General features: G+C 39.2%; 1 protein-coding gene across 1 annotated transcript; it reads right to left on the bottom strand.

Annotated features, from left to right (window-relative positions):
- Positions 1 to 7,382: 7,382 nt before the first annotated feature.
- SDE2 (SDE2 telomere maintenance homolog) lies at positions 7,383 to 15,600 on the bottom strand. The gene is made up of 8 exons (XM_070734324.1): positions 15,409 to 15,600; positions 14,597 to 14,903; positions 13,787 to 13,904; positions 12,630 to 12,741; positions 10,779 to 10,948; positions 10,178 to 10,286; positions 8,725 to 9,076; positions 7,383 to 8,175 (listed from the first exon to the last, which is right to left on the bottom strand). Exons 2-8 carry the CDS (start codon positions 14,702 to 14,704, stop codon positions 7,960 to 7,962), a joined length of 1,185 nt encoding a protein of 394 aa, XP_070590425.1. The 5' UTR covers positions 14,705 to 14,903; positions 15,409 to 15,600; the 3' UTR covers positions 7,383 to 7,959.
- Positions 15,601 to 17,414: the final 1,814 nt, after the last annotated feature.

The following is a 17,414-nucleotide window of genomic DNA, read 5'->3' as shown; positions in this document are numbered from 1 at the left end:
CAGCACCTTTATTAGCTGGAGCAAATATGGACTGCCAGCAGGCTGCAGGGCTTTTTGGAAGGTTTGAAAACTTGGCTATATGCCCTCACCTAAAGTGCTGAATGAGCGAAGGACCCAATTTCCTGATTGTGCTGACACCAATGGATTAAAATACTTTTTGGCTGCTATTTGTATTTAATTTCTTTCTATATAATGTTTTAATTGTTTTTATTTATTTATTTATTTCTTTATTTATTGGATTTGTATGCCGCCCCTCTCCAGAGACTCGGGGCGGCTAACAGCGACAATAAAACAGTGTACAATAGTAATTTGGTATTGATGATTAAAAATCAATTAATATAAAAACCAAACATACATACATACATACCATGCATAGAATTGTAAAGGCCTAGGGGGAAAGAGGATCTCAATTCCACCATGCCTGGCGGCAGAGGTGGGTTTTAAGTTGTTTACGAAAGGCAAGGAGGGTGGGGGCAGTTCTAATCTCTGGGGGGAGTTGGTTCCAGAGGGCCGGGGCCACCACAGAGAAGGCTCTTCCCCTGGGTCCCGCCAGGCGACATTGCTTAGTTGACGGGACCCGGAGAAGATCCACTCTGTGGGACCTAACTGGTCGCTGGGATTCGTGCAGCAGAAGGCGGTCCCTGAGGTAATCTGGTCCGGTGCCATTATTGTTGTTGGCTGTTCAGAATCACTGCATTGAGTTGGGCAGCTATATAAATGGAAGGAATGTAAATAAATAAATACCGGTATGTTGTTCATCAGCATGAAAGAAAAGCATGTAGCTCTGACATGAAGTCTACATCATATTAAGTCTTAATATGATTTATTCCAATAAAGTCAATTCAGCAATCCATGCAATATCCCTGATGGGTAGATACTGTCATTCACACATGTATCAGAGAAAGGTATAATCTTCAAAGATAAAATTGCTAAAACTCTACAGTATCTCATTTAGAAGATGTGCCTTTCAATCAGTAATGTTCTCTGCTATTCTCAGTGAATAAATTACCTTTATTGTGCTATAATCAACAACATAAATAAATTGAGCTTTAAAATACACAAAACTTGTTTTTCCCCCTGAAAGATCCTGTCTAGGGCAATGCTACCCCATACAAAAACCACTTTTTATAACCACTGTTATAATAGATATAAAGAAGTAGATTAAAAATAGTATAATCATAGAGTATTTTTGTAATTTTAGTCATTTTAAATGCAATTTTTCTTATTTGTTTAATTAATTGATTCTAACTAGTTTAATTATACTATCAAAATGATATTTTAGAAATAAATTGAAAAAAATTATAGATATGAGAACTCATTTGAGTTACATGAATTATAATATAAAAATGGAAACAGAGGTAAAATTAATAAGAACGTAGAATATTATAAATTGTATTTCTGTATTGATCTGACTATAGTTAGATTTTTCTTTTTGTATTAGTTAGACTTCTATGACGAGCGGAGCAATGGTAGCTCCTTTAAATGTTAAATGTTGTCTGTCTTGTCTGTTTAAAGAAAAACAATAAAAATATTTTTTTAAAAAACAAAAACCACTTTCCTCCAGAATTAACACCAGATCAAAAGTCTGACTTGTTTAAAATACTCCATGGCAGCCATAATATCCTTAATCACACCATCAAGTAGCCTTTAGCTGATTAAGAGCTGAGGTGGTGTAGTTAGAATGCAGTACAGCAGGCTACTTCTGCTGCCTGCCAGCTGCCTGCAATTTGGCAGTTCGAATCTCACTAGGCTTAAGGTTGACTCAGCCTTCTATTTTTCCAAGGTTGGTAAAATGAGGACCCAGATTGTTGGGGTTAGTATGCTGATTCTGTAAACTGCTTAGAGAGGGCTGTAATGCATTGTGAAGCTCTATATAATTCTTCCTGTAAGTGCTATTAAAGAAATTCTGGGGACTCCACCACGTCTGAATCCATCAGTCTAGGTAGGAACTCAATCATGAAGTGGCCTGTATACCAAATAAACAGAATGTCCTCCCTTCACCTAACAGTTTAAAATAATGATGTAGTCTCAAAATTGGTAAAGGCAAATAGTGGGAACCTGAAAAAGATGGAACCCTTCTGAATCGACCCACAGCTCACATTAGAGAAACATCTTTCAGCTGTGGCGAGGGGGGCGTTTGCCCAGGTTCGCCTAGTGCACCAGTTGCGGCCCTATCTGGACCGGGACTCACTGCTCACAGTCACTCATGCCCTCATCACCTTGAGTTTCGACTACTGTAATGCTCTCTACATGGGGCTACCTTTGAAAAGTGTTCGGAAACTTCAGATCGTGCAGAATGCAACTGCGAGAGCAATCATGGGCTTCCCAAGGTATGCCCATGTTACTCCAACACTCCGCAGTCTGCATTGGTTGCCGATCAATTTCCGGTCACAATTCAAAGTGTTGGTTATGACCTATAAAGCCCTTCATGGCATCGGACCAGAATATCTCTGGGACTGCCTTCTGCCGCACGAATCCCAGTGACAGGTCAGGTCCCACAGAGTTGGCCTTCTCCGGGTCCTGTCGACTAAACAATGTCATTTGGCGGGACCCAGGAGAAGAGCCTTCTCTGTGGCGGCCCCAACCCTCTGGAACCAACTCCCCCCGGATATCAGAGTTGCCCCCACTCTCCTTGCCTTTTGCAAGCTCCTTAAAACCCACCTCTGTCGTCAGGCATGGGGGAATTGAATTTTTTTTTTCCCCTTCCCCCTAGGCTTACAGAATTTATATATGGTATGCTTGTTTGTATGATTGGTCTCTTAAATTGGGGTTTTTTAGATTATTTTTTAATATTAGATTTGTTACATTGTTTTCTTTATTGTTGTTAGCCGCCCCGAGTCTTCGGAGAGGGCCGGCATACAAATTTAATAAGTAAGTAAGTAAGTAAGTAAGTAAGTAAGTAAGTAAGTAAGTAAGTAAGTAAGTAAGTAAGTAAGTAAATAAATAAATAAATAAATAAATAAATAAATAAATAAATAAATAAAACTTGTGCCCACTGTATGATGATTGCATGGAGCATTCAATCCAGCAATCCCTCCTACATTCTTGCTGGGATCATAAGGTATATATGAAATTATCAGTAGGGAGAAGACAAATCTATCAGACTTATCAGTAATACTGATAATTCTTTGGGTAGGTCTGATGTTTAAATGTTTAGCAGCTGAATTGATACATCAATCTTAAAAAACATTAAAAAGATATTTTAATCAGTAAACACTGTTAAAATTAGCAATTAAAATATCACTAGAGTTATTAGATATTTCAGTGTCCAGTTATAACATTCCTAATAGCTGTTAAGTGAACAGAAACTGTAGGAAGAAGATAAATCCTCTTTAACTTTAGATCTTGTTAGACTGAAATGTTGAATTTCATGTCTCTTTACCCTGTGTAAATTATGTGGGTAGTTTTTTAGGGCATCAATTTGTTTGCTTTTTAATGATTCACACAGTATTTAACCTGATAAAAATGAAATTCATCAATTGTCAGACTTGTAAATATTTTTCTTTTATTTGACATTAGTTTTCTGCTTTGAATATTTTTCTTCACTTCTAAGCTTCCCTGTGTAATATGAAATACAAACATTAAGCAAGTAAGTAAGCAAGCATGTAAGTGAGTGAGTAAGTACGTAAGAAAGTAAATCTTGCCCTGCAATTGTCTGGTTTTATATTGTATACAACTTGGTTCTATAAGTAAAGTGGGAAAGATATTCATCAGGCAGATCAAATGTTTAGTTCCGATTAGTTATTTTGTTTGACTGACTGGCAAGTAAATCATACAATACTCTGGGATACTTGGCAGTAAATACATAATGTAAAATGTTCGTGGTAACTGTAAATAAGTAACCTGTAACCAATAACAAACATCTCAAAACAAAGTCAAAAGCCAAGTCAACCAAAAAAACCCCTACATACACACATTTTCAGTAGAACTCCATCAACATATTCTGACATGAGCCCACCATAGGATCCAGCCTGATCTCAACAAGGTACCTGTTCCAAAAACCCAGGTCCTGTCACAGAAAAGTGACACACTCTTTGGTCCTTGAAAATAAATTACTGTACAACCAAGCTGTTGCCAGCCAAATATCAGCTGCTTCAGTAGGTGCTGAGTGCCCTCTAATGGCAGAAAACTGCTATCACATTCAAAAGTCAGATCTAAGATCTGTACTGTATACCGTCCTAGGACACAGGTGAAAATAAAAAATATGATCATCTGAATCACTGGTACCTGAGTTAATATTAATTTGTTTTTAATTTTAAAAATCCAGATTTTCATAATCAAACTAGAATGTTTATAGAGTCACAACCCCCCCTAAAGAAAAGCAAGGTCAGATTGAGTGTTAAATATGGTAACATTTTCAGACTATTGGAATGGTTTTCACATGGCAGGTAAATTAAATTTAAATTTAAAAAGAGCTTGAACTAATGCAGATAAAGCATAAAAGGGTAGATCCTTTCTGAACATTAGAGAAATTGTAATGGTTACAATAATTTGATAAAGAAGTTAAATATGAGGGGGGGGGGCGGGGGGAGATGAGAATGGTCTTTTTCAGGAGTGGGTTCTTCCCAGTTCGGACCAGATCGCCTGAACTGTTAGTGACCCACTGGTGATGTAATTTTGGCATCACGGATCCAGTTCTGTCTGCTGGTCTGTGTTCGCCGCCATCCTTTTTTCTGAATTTTCGGCCGATTTTCCTGTGTTTGTATGGCTTGTCCCCGTTCTGTGCTTGGAAAAAAGCCCTCCCACCCGCCTCCAGTTAAAATTCACCTTTATTTCCTCAGTTGTTTCAGGCTGAATCCATCATCTGAGCATGCGGTGGTGGCGCAGCAGGTAGAGTGCTGTACTGCAGGCCACTGAAGCTGACTTGTAGATCTGAAGGTCAGCGGTTCAAATCTCATCACTGGCTCAAGGTTGACTCAGCCTTCCATCCTTCCAAGGTGGGTAAAATGAGGATCCGGATTGTGGGGGCAATAGCCTAGATCTGTTAAAAAAGTGCTATTGCTAACATGTTGTAAGCCGCCCTGAGTCTAAGGAGAAGGGCGGCATAAAAATTGAATAAATAAATAAATAAATGCACAGAAGTGAAATTGCGCGAGGGGACGGGTGTGAAACATTGCAATGCAAAACAGTGGTGAAGGTAAGTGGAACCCACCCCTGGTCTTTTCTTTGGCAGTCCATAGTTGGGGGCGTTTAGATCACAATTTCTTCCATCAATACTTGACTACACAGTCACTCTATTCCCAGTGCTTCTCAACCTTTCTAATGCCCTAATACAGTTTACACTTTTTAATGACCCCTTAATACAGTTCCTCGTACTGTGGTGACCCCCAACCAAAGGTCTAGCGCCAATTCTCCCAACAGAGTTTTAAGCTAATTGGCAGGAAGGTCAGAGGAACACCCTCACTGTAAACGCCTGATTGGTCGGATTGTAAAAATATGTTCCAAGGCGCCAGAATAGAAGTTTTAGTTCCCAACACCATGGGAAATTTGTCTTTTCTCATGGTCTTAGATGACCCCTTTGAAACAATCGTTTGAGCCCCCAAAAGGGGTCCTGAACCCCAGGTTGAGAACTACTGCTCTATTCAATGTTTTTCATGCAGTGAATCCTAAGAGTCTTTATTTTTATTCCTTTCAGCTACTTTGCCTTGTACCTTCCCTTCTTTATCTTTCACCAATTAAGGTAGTTCTAAACTTACCACAAGTGAGATCAGAACTTCTTCTGCTAAGTGACGGGATTGCGTTGAGCTCAATTATTTTTCTACACATGTGTATTGTACTGTACATTTGTTATGTTTTACGCCGCCCTGAATCGCCGGAGAAGGGTAGCATAGAAATCTAATAAATAAATATGCAATCATATTGCCATGTCTGTTAATTGAATCCAGCTTCTCATTGACTTTGCTGGTTATAAGTGCCCTGAGAAAGTCTCAAACGACAATATCTGACCCTAGGACAGGAATAACAAACTTGATTTCATTGAGGGTCATATCAGGGTTGCATTTGATCTTGGGGGGGGGGGGGGGGGGGCATTGCCAGGGTGGGAATGGCCAACTCAATGTCACTCATTGAAGCTCCATTTTCAGCCACAGTAGCCCTCCTGGGTTCAGTTTTCAATTGTCTTGGCCTTCTGCAGCCTTTGCCAGCAAAAATGGAGATTGGGGAGGCTGCACATCCTTTCCAGGCTCAGTTTTCGACGGTGATGGCCTCTTGCAGCTCTTTGCCACAAAAAGGGAGCTTGGGAGGGCTGTGTATGGCTTTCCTGAGCTTTCTTTCTGCTGGCAGAGGCACCAGGGGCTGGTCCTTTGCTGTTTCCAGGGTGAGTCCACGGGGCAGATCTGAGCACCCCGTGGGCCGAATCCAGCCCCTGGGCCTTGAATTTGACACTCCTGCCCTAGGACATTAGAACTGTTGTCAGTTCCCCATGGCCTGGATTTTAATCATGTGACTACAGGGATACTGTGATAATGGTGTAAGGATGGGTCATGTTGTTTTTTCCAGTGCTGTCATAACACTGAACATTATAGAATGAATAATTGTAGGTCAATGACTATCTATAGATTCTAATAAACTGTTTCTCCATAAGAAAGAGGTACAGTTTGCTTTTGGGGTTGCTCTGACATTATACCCCTTTCTCCTTTTCCGGACTTTTCCAAAGGCATATTTTGGTCAATTCACATTTTTAGCAGTCTTTGAAGAAATTGGTTTTCTCCAAAGAAAGCATTTAATGTTTCTTTTATAAAGCAACAATATCTGCCTCTTTTAAGCATTGCTGGTTTCTTCTTGCTAGTTTATCTACATGGATGTGAGCCTCTTCTGAATGCAGCTTTCCAGCGACTAGCTTCAGAAACACATGTTGTTTGCACAGCCAATTTTTAAGGCACACAGAAACTTAATTGTAGAGGTTTATCACTATTGATTAAAAGCAAACATAAAACAGAATTCTATACGTCCATACCTACCTACACGGAATATCCCTCACCCAAGCCGTTCTATACTGCCTTGTTGTTGTGAGGTGGAGGAGTTCCTGAGCAGATTGAGAGAAAAATGTTGGGAGTATATTCCAAAAATGTATGTTCCTAATGGGATCACCCAAGGCATAAAGATCATCCCAGGTGCCCAAATAAACCAAGCAGGCAGCTATGGGTATATTATCATGAAAAAAAACCATCAATACAGCTGCTACAAATTGATGACTTGAGGCACAAAATCCTCATCAAGATGCAGCTTTTATTGAACAGATAATAGAAGAGAGATAAGATTGTGTATGTAGCTTATCCTAATGCAATCCACATTTATATGATTATGGATAATTCAAAAAGTAAGTGCCCAGTTTTTGTTATGAGAAAACTAAGATTTTAATTAACATATGACAAAAAGAAGAGTTTATGTATAATTCCAATTAGTTTATTAAAAGAACTATCTGGTTTTTACTGTTTAGAAAGGCCTGAACAATGTTTGCTTCCAAAATCTGAATGTTATTACTAGAAGCTGCCTGAAGGGCATTTGCCCAGACTGGTAGCAATAACTTGTTCATCTGAATTCTTCTAGCAGTTACATAGATTGGAATACATTCAACAGTGTCCATGTTTCATTTTGATTATCCATATTAGAATATTGTATTTAATTTTTATCAAACAAAATTACAATTTTATTAATTTTTAAGCCTTGCAAAAATGTACTTCATAAAATATTTTGACTTCTTCAATAAATGTATACTGCTGTGCTTGTCGTTTAAACATGAATATAAAATATACTAGTCTTTTACTAAACAATAATTAAAAAACAATAGATGTCCACCAACAAGTACTTTTAACATTATCACAAAAATTATTCTTAAAAGCATCAAGAAATATACAAATTTACACTGTATTGGTTTTTTAAAAATAACATTATATAAAACAGCAGAGTGAGAAAAATGTTGTAAAACCTGTAGTACAAAAACAAACTATTCCACCATTTTTATTTTTTCTTTCCTTTGGAAGGCTTAGCAAACAAAGCAGGATCAATTTGATCTCTAGCCAAACCTCTCACTGAAAAAAGTCGTTCCGCTCTTTCCTGTAAAGTACCTCCACATTTTAGTCCCAAGGCCAATAGTTCAAACTTTAGTTGGTCTAGTCCTATCGCTTCCAGTTCCGCAACAGAATTGAATTCCATCAGATTGACTCTTGCAGTATCCTAAGAATCAGAAACATGCAACATTTTAAATATATATCTCAGAAGAAAAAAGTGAACTTTTGAATGTTAACTTAAATGTTAAGTGATTCTGCAATGTCCACTTCTACAACAAGATGGCTTTGGGGACTTGTATATGCTTTATGAATTAGAATATTCCTGCATATGGGGCTAAGTAGCAAATATAATTCATTTAATTCTTATACCGATAAATTAGTCAATTTATGTCTCCATTTTAGAAATGGGGGGGGCACTTTCAGTTAGGAATGTATCTGCTCAATGGCTACAAAATATTGTCTAACTAACTGTTAAAGAAAAAGAACAGACTGGGGGATGAAGAGGAAATGGGGTTGTTTAAAAATTCTGGACGGCATTTCTTGTACAGTACTTTGATTTGGCTTTAATGCTACTCTGTCTTTGATGTAATATTTTAAAGTGACATGGGTAATGAACCAGAATGGAATGAAGTTTTCAAAATGCACTATTTATAGATATCTAATGGATTCAGGAAGAAAAAGAATTATATATTAAATCAAAAACAACCATACTTACTGCATGTTGAAGCTCACTTGTAGCTTTTTCACTACATGACCCATTTGTATGCTTTTCTTCTTCCAGAATCTGTGTTGTTTTATGTTTCTCATCGGATACACTTTTACTGAAAGTTGGATCTTCTAGTAGATCTTTTTCAGCATTCTTTGTTTGATCTTCTGATTTCTCATCAGAGTCTGAACTGCAATTTACAGAGTCCTCTGAATTCCTGGGAAACTCATTTAAATTGTCAGTCGCACTGATATGGCTGCCAGATGATGTGGAGCATCTTCCTGACGTCCCAGGAGATTCATCTTCTTCATCGCTATTAGTCTCTGAACTGTTAGGATCGTCCAACCCTTCTATTCCTAACCTGTCACATTTAAGTAAAACATGAATATAATTTCACCTTTAAATAAAATCTGTGCTATAAAAGATTAGATCTGTCCCATAATTATGGGAGAGGCAGATATTCAAATACCAAAAATCCATATAAGTACAATAGTGGTAAACTTTTAAATTACAGGTAGTCCCCGACTTACGACGTTGATCCGTTCCTACAGGGCGTCGTAAGCCGAATTTCCGTATAGGTCGGAATACTGTATTTACACGAACGGAGGCGGAGGCGGCTTCAAAGGACCAACAGCCAGTCCTTCTCGGCGCTGCTTTGCTGCAGCCTCTGAGGCCACCCACCACGGAGATCCCCTCGCCCGAACAGAGGCGGCAATGCAGCGCCAAGAAGGACTTGCTGTTGGTCCCTTGAAGCCACCGCCGCTGCCACTGTTCGGGTGAAGGGATTTCCACGGTGGGCGGCGGTGGCTCCGAGGCCGCCCACCGCGGAGATCCCCTCACCCGAATGGAGGAGGCGGAGGCAGCAGCCTCGGAGGCTGCAGCAACGCAGCACCAAGAAGGACCGGCTGTTGGTCCCTTGAAGCCGTCGCCATCTCCATTTGGGCGAGGGGGTCTCCGCGGGGTCTCCGAAGCCGCCGCCCACCGCAGAGATCCCTTTGCCCGAATGGAGGCAGCAGCAGTGGCTTCAAAGCTGTCCCCGGGTCATCGTAACGACGAAACATTGTACGTCAGGGACAACGTAACCCGGGGACTACCTGTATATAGAATTTTAAAATATTTTGAAACAATCAGGATAAAGCATTCTGCCTGATAAAAGAATGCCAAAAGACTCTTTCCAATAATTTCAATATTGAATTGAGAATTCCAATATTGAAAATATCAGTAAAATACTCCAGGTTTTTTAACACAACCCGGCTTCTAGTTTCATTGCAATACATTAATCAACAGAAAAATTCAATGTACTAAACAGCTTTAGAGTAGTTATTACCTCAATTCCAATAACATATGCTAGATTACCATTTAGAATTTTTAAGGCGAGAGCCACCAACTTAAAAGAAAGCAACTATTTTATTCTTGTCTTTTTTAATCACATGACTATATTTCTTAAAAGTGTGGCGCTTACCATAAACATCTTTTCTTCTCTGGTGGTTGTCTGGTTCCAGAATCGGCAGTCCCTTTTCGACTTTCACTGCTTTCTGGGGAGACCACTGTGCTGGAAGAAGCTTGCATACCTGAAAATAGTAAAAGCAATCAGACTTCAGCATGTTAAATGAAATACAAACATTCAATCATTAAAACCAGGAATTTAAGGAAACTTAACATTTAATTTTTTGCATCATTCCTCAAATGAAGCTTATCTGTCACTTCTGTTTGCTTAATTTATTATTAATCATCTACACAGCTGACTACATAATGCAAACATGATTGAGGAATGGGGAGTGGGAAAGGGTTTTCCATTATTATTCAGGGAAGCAGAGGTCAGTCAAAATCCAGTATCTATGGAGAACATCAGACTGGCCAAGTTGCTATAACATGGAAGCAGATGATACTGAAACAAGCAAGTATCAAAGGCAAAGAAAAAGAGGTCAGAGCCTGATAACAAAAGAAAAAAAATACAGAAGATATTCCCTAGAGTTATCTTATTCACATTTAATTAAAACATCTAAGGGTCCAACAATCCAAAAGTGCAATGCAAGGCAGAGTTTAAACCACTTCAGCACTACCTTTCAGGACAGAATCTTCAAGTCTCTCTGCCATTTCATGGCACTGCTGCTGGTAATCTGGGTTAGTAAAAAAATGCTTTGGTTCCACCAATTTGCGCTTCAGCCTTTCTAAACGCCTTTGTTCCTTATCTGCTTCCCGTTCTGCTTGTTGTTTCACCCATTCGGCCATCCTGTAAGAGAGAAGGATCGGCATACAAGTCAAACAAATAAACAAACAAATAAAACTGGATCTATTTCAATGAGTGAATTCAACTATGAAGTCTAAAACAAAGAACGCTAACAGTACAGTACAATGAGTGAGATCATCTATCTTTGGAAAGTCCTTGCTGCTGAAACTTGACAAGTGACAATATGAATACAATTTGGTGCCAGGTTATTTATCCATGCATTGAAAAGAAATATGCAGGGTTCTTTTGCTCTGCACATTAATTTGTTTTAATTCATTGCACTGTTATTTTTAATTTGATTTATTACAATTGTTTTACATTACAGTATAGTATTATTTTATTTAACTACACAAGTATGTATGTGCCATACTTAAATCCTATGCCTCATATACATGGTAATATTTTGAGAAAGACAGGTTAAAGGTTTTGGGAGAATGATTATTGCAAAAATGAAAATAATACATACTGTTTAATGTACACACAGAGAAACTTTTATCTAAATGGCCATGAAGAGTTAACGCCATATACCTGACACCAGAGCGATAATTGTAAAAAAAAAAAACCATAGAAAGCAAGGAATAGCAAAGCCTAAAATAGACAATATATAGAAACAGAAAATTGTAAATTTAATGCTGATAGTTGAAAACAATGATGATATGAAAATTCATATATGGCATGGATTTTAGTTACCATATTTTTCAGACTATAAGGCACACTGGTATATAAGACGCACCAATATTTTAAAGGGCCAAGTAAGAAAGAAAGTTTTTGTCCTTCCCGTCCACTCTAGGAGCACTCTGCAAGCCTTCCAAACCCTCTGCGTGCCCTGTTTTTTGCAAAAATGGGAGCACTTTTGCCTTCCCCCAGCCCCCATGAGTACTCTGCAGGCCTCCCTAACTCTCTCTGCATCCCATTGTTTGGGAAAGTGAACACATTTTTGTAAAAAATGGGGTTCGCAAAGGGTTTGGGAAGACTGGGGGCTGATGGAAGGCAAAAATGCCCCCATTTTGGGGGGAAATGGCCCATTTTTTACCCATTTTTCACCAAAAGAGGGGGGGTTTGCCTTCCCCCAACTCTCTGCAGGCCTCCTAAACCCTCTGCACACCCCATTTTTGCGAAAAACAGACCCATTTTTTGCAAAACTGGGAAGCAGGGTTGGGGCTTCGGGAGGCAAAAAATGGCTGTATCTGCTGTATAAGATGCACCGACATTTATACCCTCGGGGGGGGGGGGGAGAGGTGTGTCTTATGCTCCAAAAATACGGTATAACAAGAATATGAAGGAAAAGTGAATGGGGTTGAAGAAAAGGTAAAATCATGAAAAGGAAAAAGCTGTGAGATTCTTAAAAAGAAGTAGTATCAGTGGTTGAAAGAACAAAATGTAATTCATGAAGCACTGCAGTGTATCAACATGTTGAAAGCAATTAAAGTCTTGCAAGGACAGAGAGTTATGAAACTGATTAGTTAATAATATTGGTGCAAATGCATGTTATCTCATTTACATTTCTTATCTCAGTGCTTTAATTTCTTTTATTCTTTGTATTCAATGAGTAACCATTTTAGATATCTGCATAATATTGCTTACTTCACACAAACAACAGCAAGATGGGTATCTATGAATGGATACATTATAAAAATATTCTTGATAAATCTATGCAACAATAACAGCAAATTAAACGCCTCACGCTTTTTCATGGTTAACATCTCGAAGTCTCCTTCCACTGAGATCTCTGCAAGCCTCTCGGTTTGTTGTCTTCTCAATTTGAGCACCAAGCGCTCGGAGCATAGATCCAAAACCTGAAAGGTAATTAAAATAGGTCAGGAATATAAGTGTAAAAAACATTGACTCTCCAAGAATTACAATATGATGCAAAATAAATTATTTAATATGCTGTTAGTCTGTTTTATCCAGATTTAAAACCCTTCATTAGATAAAATCAAAGATAAAAATGAAAAGTAAGCTTTTAGCCACATTTCCAGAGCACCACTTCAGATGATTCTAAATGTTTCAGAACTGTGCATTAATAAAACAATTGACAATGGGAAGTTATAATGGCAAGCTAGCTAGTATAGGACTGTCATCTTGTTTTCTTATTGTCATATTATCTCAAAGTACACATAATTTTTTGCTAAGACTTTTAGCAGAAAAATATGGCCAATATATTTCCCTCTCCTGTTTTTATTTAACTTATTTCTTTTTCTCTCACTGCATTAGAACTGCCCCCACCCTCGTCTTTCGCAAATTACTTAAGACCCGCCCGTATCGCCAGGCATGGGGGAACTGAGACACCTCCCCCAGGCTTTTACATTTTATGTATGGTATGCGTGTGTTGCATGGTTTTTAAATGATGGGGGGTTTTAACTGTTTTTTAATATTAGATTGTTTCCACTGTAACATTGTTATTATTGTTGTTGTGAGCCGCCCCGAGTCTTCGGAGAGGGGCGGCATACAAATCTAATAAATAATAATAATAATAATAATAATAATAATAATAATGCATTGTATCTTCCATCCTTTAGGTATTGTACAATATATTGTATATTGGTGATTCTGGATTGTTTCCAGTTCTCTAGCCATTAAATGGGGATCCATAATCTGGATCCACTACTATATTTTTAGGACTGAGTGCATTATAATTAAAATAAACAAATTCAGTCTCAATCATGGAACTTCATTGGATAATTTGGAGTCAGTCACTATCTTTCATCCAAATCAATTTCACATAATTATTGATGTGGAAACATTGGAGTCATTTTATCTGTCATCTATAAAAAGGATGAGATAGTTATCTGACAATTAAATACTATATTGTTTAGTATGCAAAAGCAGCAGTAAACCAACCTCCTTTTCCACCACATAATCTTGGTTCCAGGCTGTAAAGAGCTCCATCTTGTAGTATACCTTCAGAGTTAATAAGTCGACCATTACACTTTACATAAAAGTGATCTTGAAGAAGCCCCTAAAAACAATTATTTTTTAAAAAGGAAAAGAGAATTATACTAAGATATACTAATTATCTCAATTATACTAAGATATACTAATTATCTCAAGACCTATTTAATATATAAGGAACAGCAACTGCATTAATTTCAAACAGGTTATTTAAACACCACATTGGCAAATCACTGAACAGCAAAAGAAAGATTGTACAAAACCTAGTTCTTTACCTAAGTTTGGATACTGTGAAAAATACATTTGTACACAAAGCCACGCTTCACAAATCACCCACTTAAAAATGTGTGTTTTTTTAAAAAAATCGACTTCTATACCGCCCAATCCCGAAGGACTCAGGGCGGCTTACAACATAATAACAATAACAATACAAAAAGATACAGCTATAAAACAGAAGTCGAATATAATATAAGCTCTAAAAAAAGCTTTGAGTTTACGTATACAATCCATAAAAAGCAGCGTCCCATCAACAACTATCACTGTGGCCCCGGATCGAGAATATCTATATTCGTTTGCTAAGCAAATATATTTATATAAAAATTGATTTATATATAAATACTAGGCCCTCCTAACTTGCTTATTATTCCAAAGACGTCAATTATAAGAAACCAGACACCCCCACCCACACACACACACACACTTCTTGTATAGTGGGGAGTCCACGCCACCCCCTTTTTTTCATTAACACTCATTATTTACCTGCTCTTGGCACCAGGAACGGAGAAACTCTCCAACCGACCAGCCTTCAGCTGGCAACGTCACACACTGCACCTCCGAGGACAACGGACTCCTCACCAACACCGCCATTTTCTGACTTCCTATAACGACACCAGGAAACTCCCTGCTTTTCGGTCAGACGCAAGGAAGGAAATGCCCGGTGACGTCTAGGAAGCGAACAGGAAGTCGGGCATGAGACATTTTGCCAATAGAAGAGCTCTTTTCCAGATTCTCAAGCCACACGCGACAGGGAGCGTGCGCATGCGTAGGGACTTTCCATGGACTCTGCCTGAAGGAGAGTAATAAAAATGGTGGGGGTTGGGAATGCTAACATGGAGGGGGGGGTAGTTAATGGCGCTGCTAGGCATCTGGAGCTACTGCATTTCTGGCTTTTTCATCGTTCCGCTTCAGGTTATTGCCCTTCTGAGAACAGAACAGGATTATTATCCGCTTGGTTTTTCTTGGCAGATTTGGTTCATCAACCTTCTCTGTCTGCATTCTTCTCCTTCCCCCCCCCCCCTTTTTTTTTTTGCTCTGCAAAACAGGGAGATTTCTTCGCCTTGCTTTATGAGCCAAAAGGCGGGAAAGTCCCTCGGCGCCGTTACAGTCATTGACGTTTTGTTTCTTTAAAAAGCGACCAAGATGAGGCTGAATTGAAAACGCAACCCAGCGTACTAACATTTGTAATTCTTCCCCCTGGTTTCAGGCGCAGGAAATGAGGGCAGTTGTGATATTTATAAATCTGCAATGGAGCGCTCTGTTCCTCCCTCCCCACCGCCCTTGCGCCCACGTACTTCATTGTGTTGTGTGTTGGTTTGCAAACGCCATGTTTTCTGCCAGTGTCAGCTTGGGAGCAGCCTCTCTCGGGCTCTTCATGCAGTAGCCGAGCGAGTGAGTGTCGTTTCGCCAGTTGGAACGGCGACAGGACGAAGGATGGCAATCGTCTCGGAGGCCATACATATAGTCTTGACTGGAAGTTGGTGTGTGGTAACTAACCGCCTTTCCTGGGAGGCAGGTTTAAACGCCAAGGCACGAAGAAGTAAGATGAATAGGAGGGAAAGTGTACAACTCGAATTACCCAGCAGCGCTGGCCAAGATGATCCGCCTGCCTCCATGCCGTCATTTTTCCTCTTTGCAAATCCAGAGTGTGTAAAAAGCCTGGCCATTCGAGTTTTAAAACAAAGAAGCAGGGCACAAGATAGCGTGCAGTTTCACAGGACAGTGGAGCAATATGCAGATAAAATATTTACTTTCGAATGACTTTTTAGTAACGGGTGGCAGTTAAAAGTTGATCTTAAAATAAAGAAGACTTGTTCTCTTGCTGAGTACTATGTGAGAAGAAACAAACAATGATGCACTTTAAAAACAGTCTAGTTGCCAAATAATATAGGAAAGATTCAATTTCTAATGCTTAAGACATCATGTTAGAATTAGTTCTTCCAAATCGAATCAAGAGTAAACAATAAATATGTCGTGTAAAATAAATGCTGTGAGTATATACAAAGACACTGAAAATCACAATGCTTCCAAATCTAATCAAATAGAACTGTGCTTATGACCACAATTGGAACCAGAATTTCAGTTGCTAAGTGAGTCACACCTGATTTTAAGATTTTTTTTTACCACAGTTGTTAAGCAAATCATTGCAGTTATTGAATCATATTGTTAAGCATGTGCAGCTTTTCCCATTGATGTTACTTGTTCAAGGCTGACTGGGAAGTCATAAATGGTGATCACCTAACCCCAGGATTCTGCAACCATTGTAAATACATGCCAGTTGCCAAGTGCCTAAATTTTGATCATGTGTCTAAGTGGATGTTTCAAAGGTCATATGTACAAGGACTAGTTGTCACTTTTTTCAGTGTCATTGTAATTTGAGCAGTCGTTAAAAAGTTAAGTTTTATATAAATAAATGATTGGAAGTTGAGTACCTATACCAGTGATGGATAATTTTTTTGGTCTGTGTGCCAAAAAGGGAGTGTAGGCGCGTGCATGCGTACCCACACCCATAATTCCATGTGTCGTGTGTCCCCCCCTGCACATGCATGTCTGACACACTTCTGCTCCTGGCACACGATGGTATGCCTGTTTTCACTCTCCCCAGGCTTCAGAACCTTTCTAAGAGCCTGTAAGAGAGCAAAAATGGCCCTCCGTGCCTCCTCTGGAGGGTTGGGGAAGACTGCTTTTGTCCTCCCCAGGCTCTGAAGCCTAGGGGAACAAAAAAACCAGAACTTCCTGTTCAACTGGAGGTTGGCAAACAGAACATTTCCACCCTCCGGAAGACCTTCAGGGATGTGGGGAAGGCTGTTTTCACTCTTTGGAGCATGGGGAGAGCAAAAAATGGGCCTTCCCCATCCCCCCCAGAGGCTGAAAACAGGCTGTTTCCCGATTTCTAGTGGGCCCAGAAGGCCCAAAAATCTGCTAGCTGGCATACACATGCGCGCGCTGGACCTAAGCTCACATGCCCATCTATATGGCCCCGTATTCAACTTATTGCACGTTTGCCATAGATTCACCATCACAGATCTATACATTCCAGGAATACTGTCTATTATTTGAGGTGTTTAATAAAAGATCTAGGACCGTTTCTTTAGTCTGTCTAGGGCAGTGCTATCAAACGTGTGGACCAGATGCATCATGAGTTGGCCGTACCCACACTCAGTTTAGCAAAGGAGGAAAATGTCTGATATGTCATGTATTTTACCACCATTAAAATATATATGACATTTCAGGAATACCTGAAAAACATGGGGATGGAGGGATGGATAGATCTTCCTGAAATATCTGATGCCACATTTGC

Source organism: Erythrolamprus reginae, chromosome 1, assembly GCF_031021105.1.
Source record: "Erythrolamprus reginae isolate rEryReg1 chromosome 1, rEryReg1.hap1, whole genome shotgun sequence".
In the NCBI taxonomy this organism is placed as follows: Eukaryota; Metazoa; Chordata; class Lepidosauria; order Squamata; family Dipsadidae; genus Erythrolamprus; species Erythrolamprus reginae.
Note: the sequence above shows the minus strand (reverse complement) of the source record. Positions and strands in the feature narration are given on the sequence as shown.

What these genes read in the sequence shown, in the direction of transcription:
- SDE2 (XM_070734324.1), bottom strand. Translation starts at nt 14,704, where the DNA reads ATGGCGGTGTTGGTGAGGAGTCCGTTGTCCTCGGAGGTGCAGTGTGTG. An exon ending in ATTATGTGGTGGAAAAGGAG is followed by an intron (nt 12,742 to 13,786) that starts GTTGGTTTACTG and finishes ATTACCTTTCAG; the next exon opens with GTTTTGGATCTATGCTCCGA. An exon ending in GAGAAGAAAAGATGTTTATG is followed by an intron (nt 9,077 to 10,177) that starts GTAAGCGCCACA and finishes TAAATGTGACAG; the next exon opens with GTTAGGAATAGAAGGGTTGG.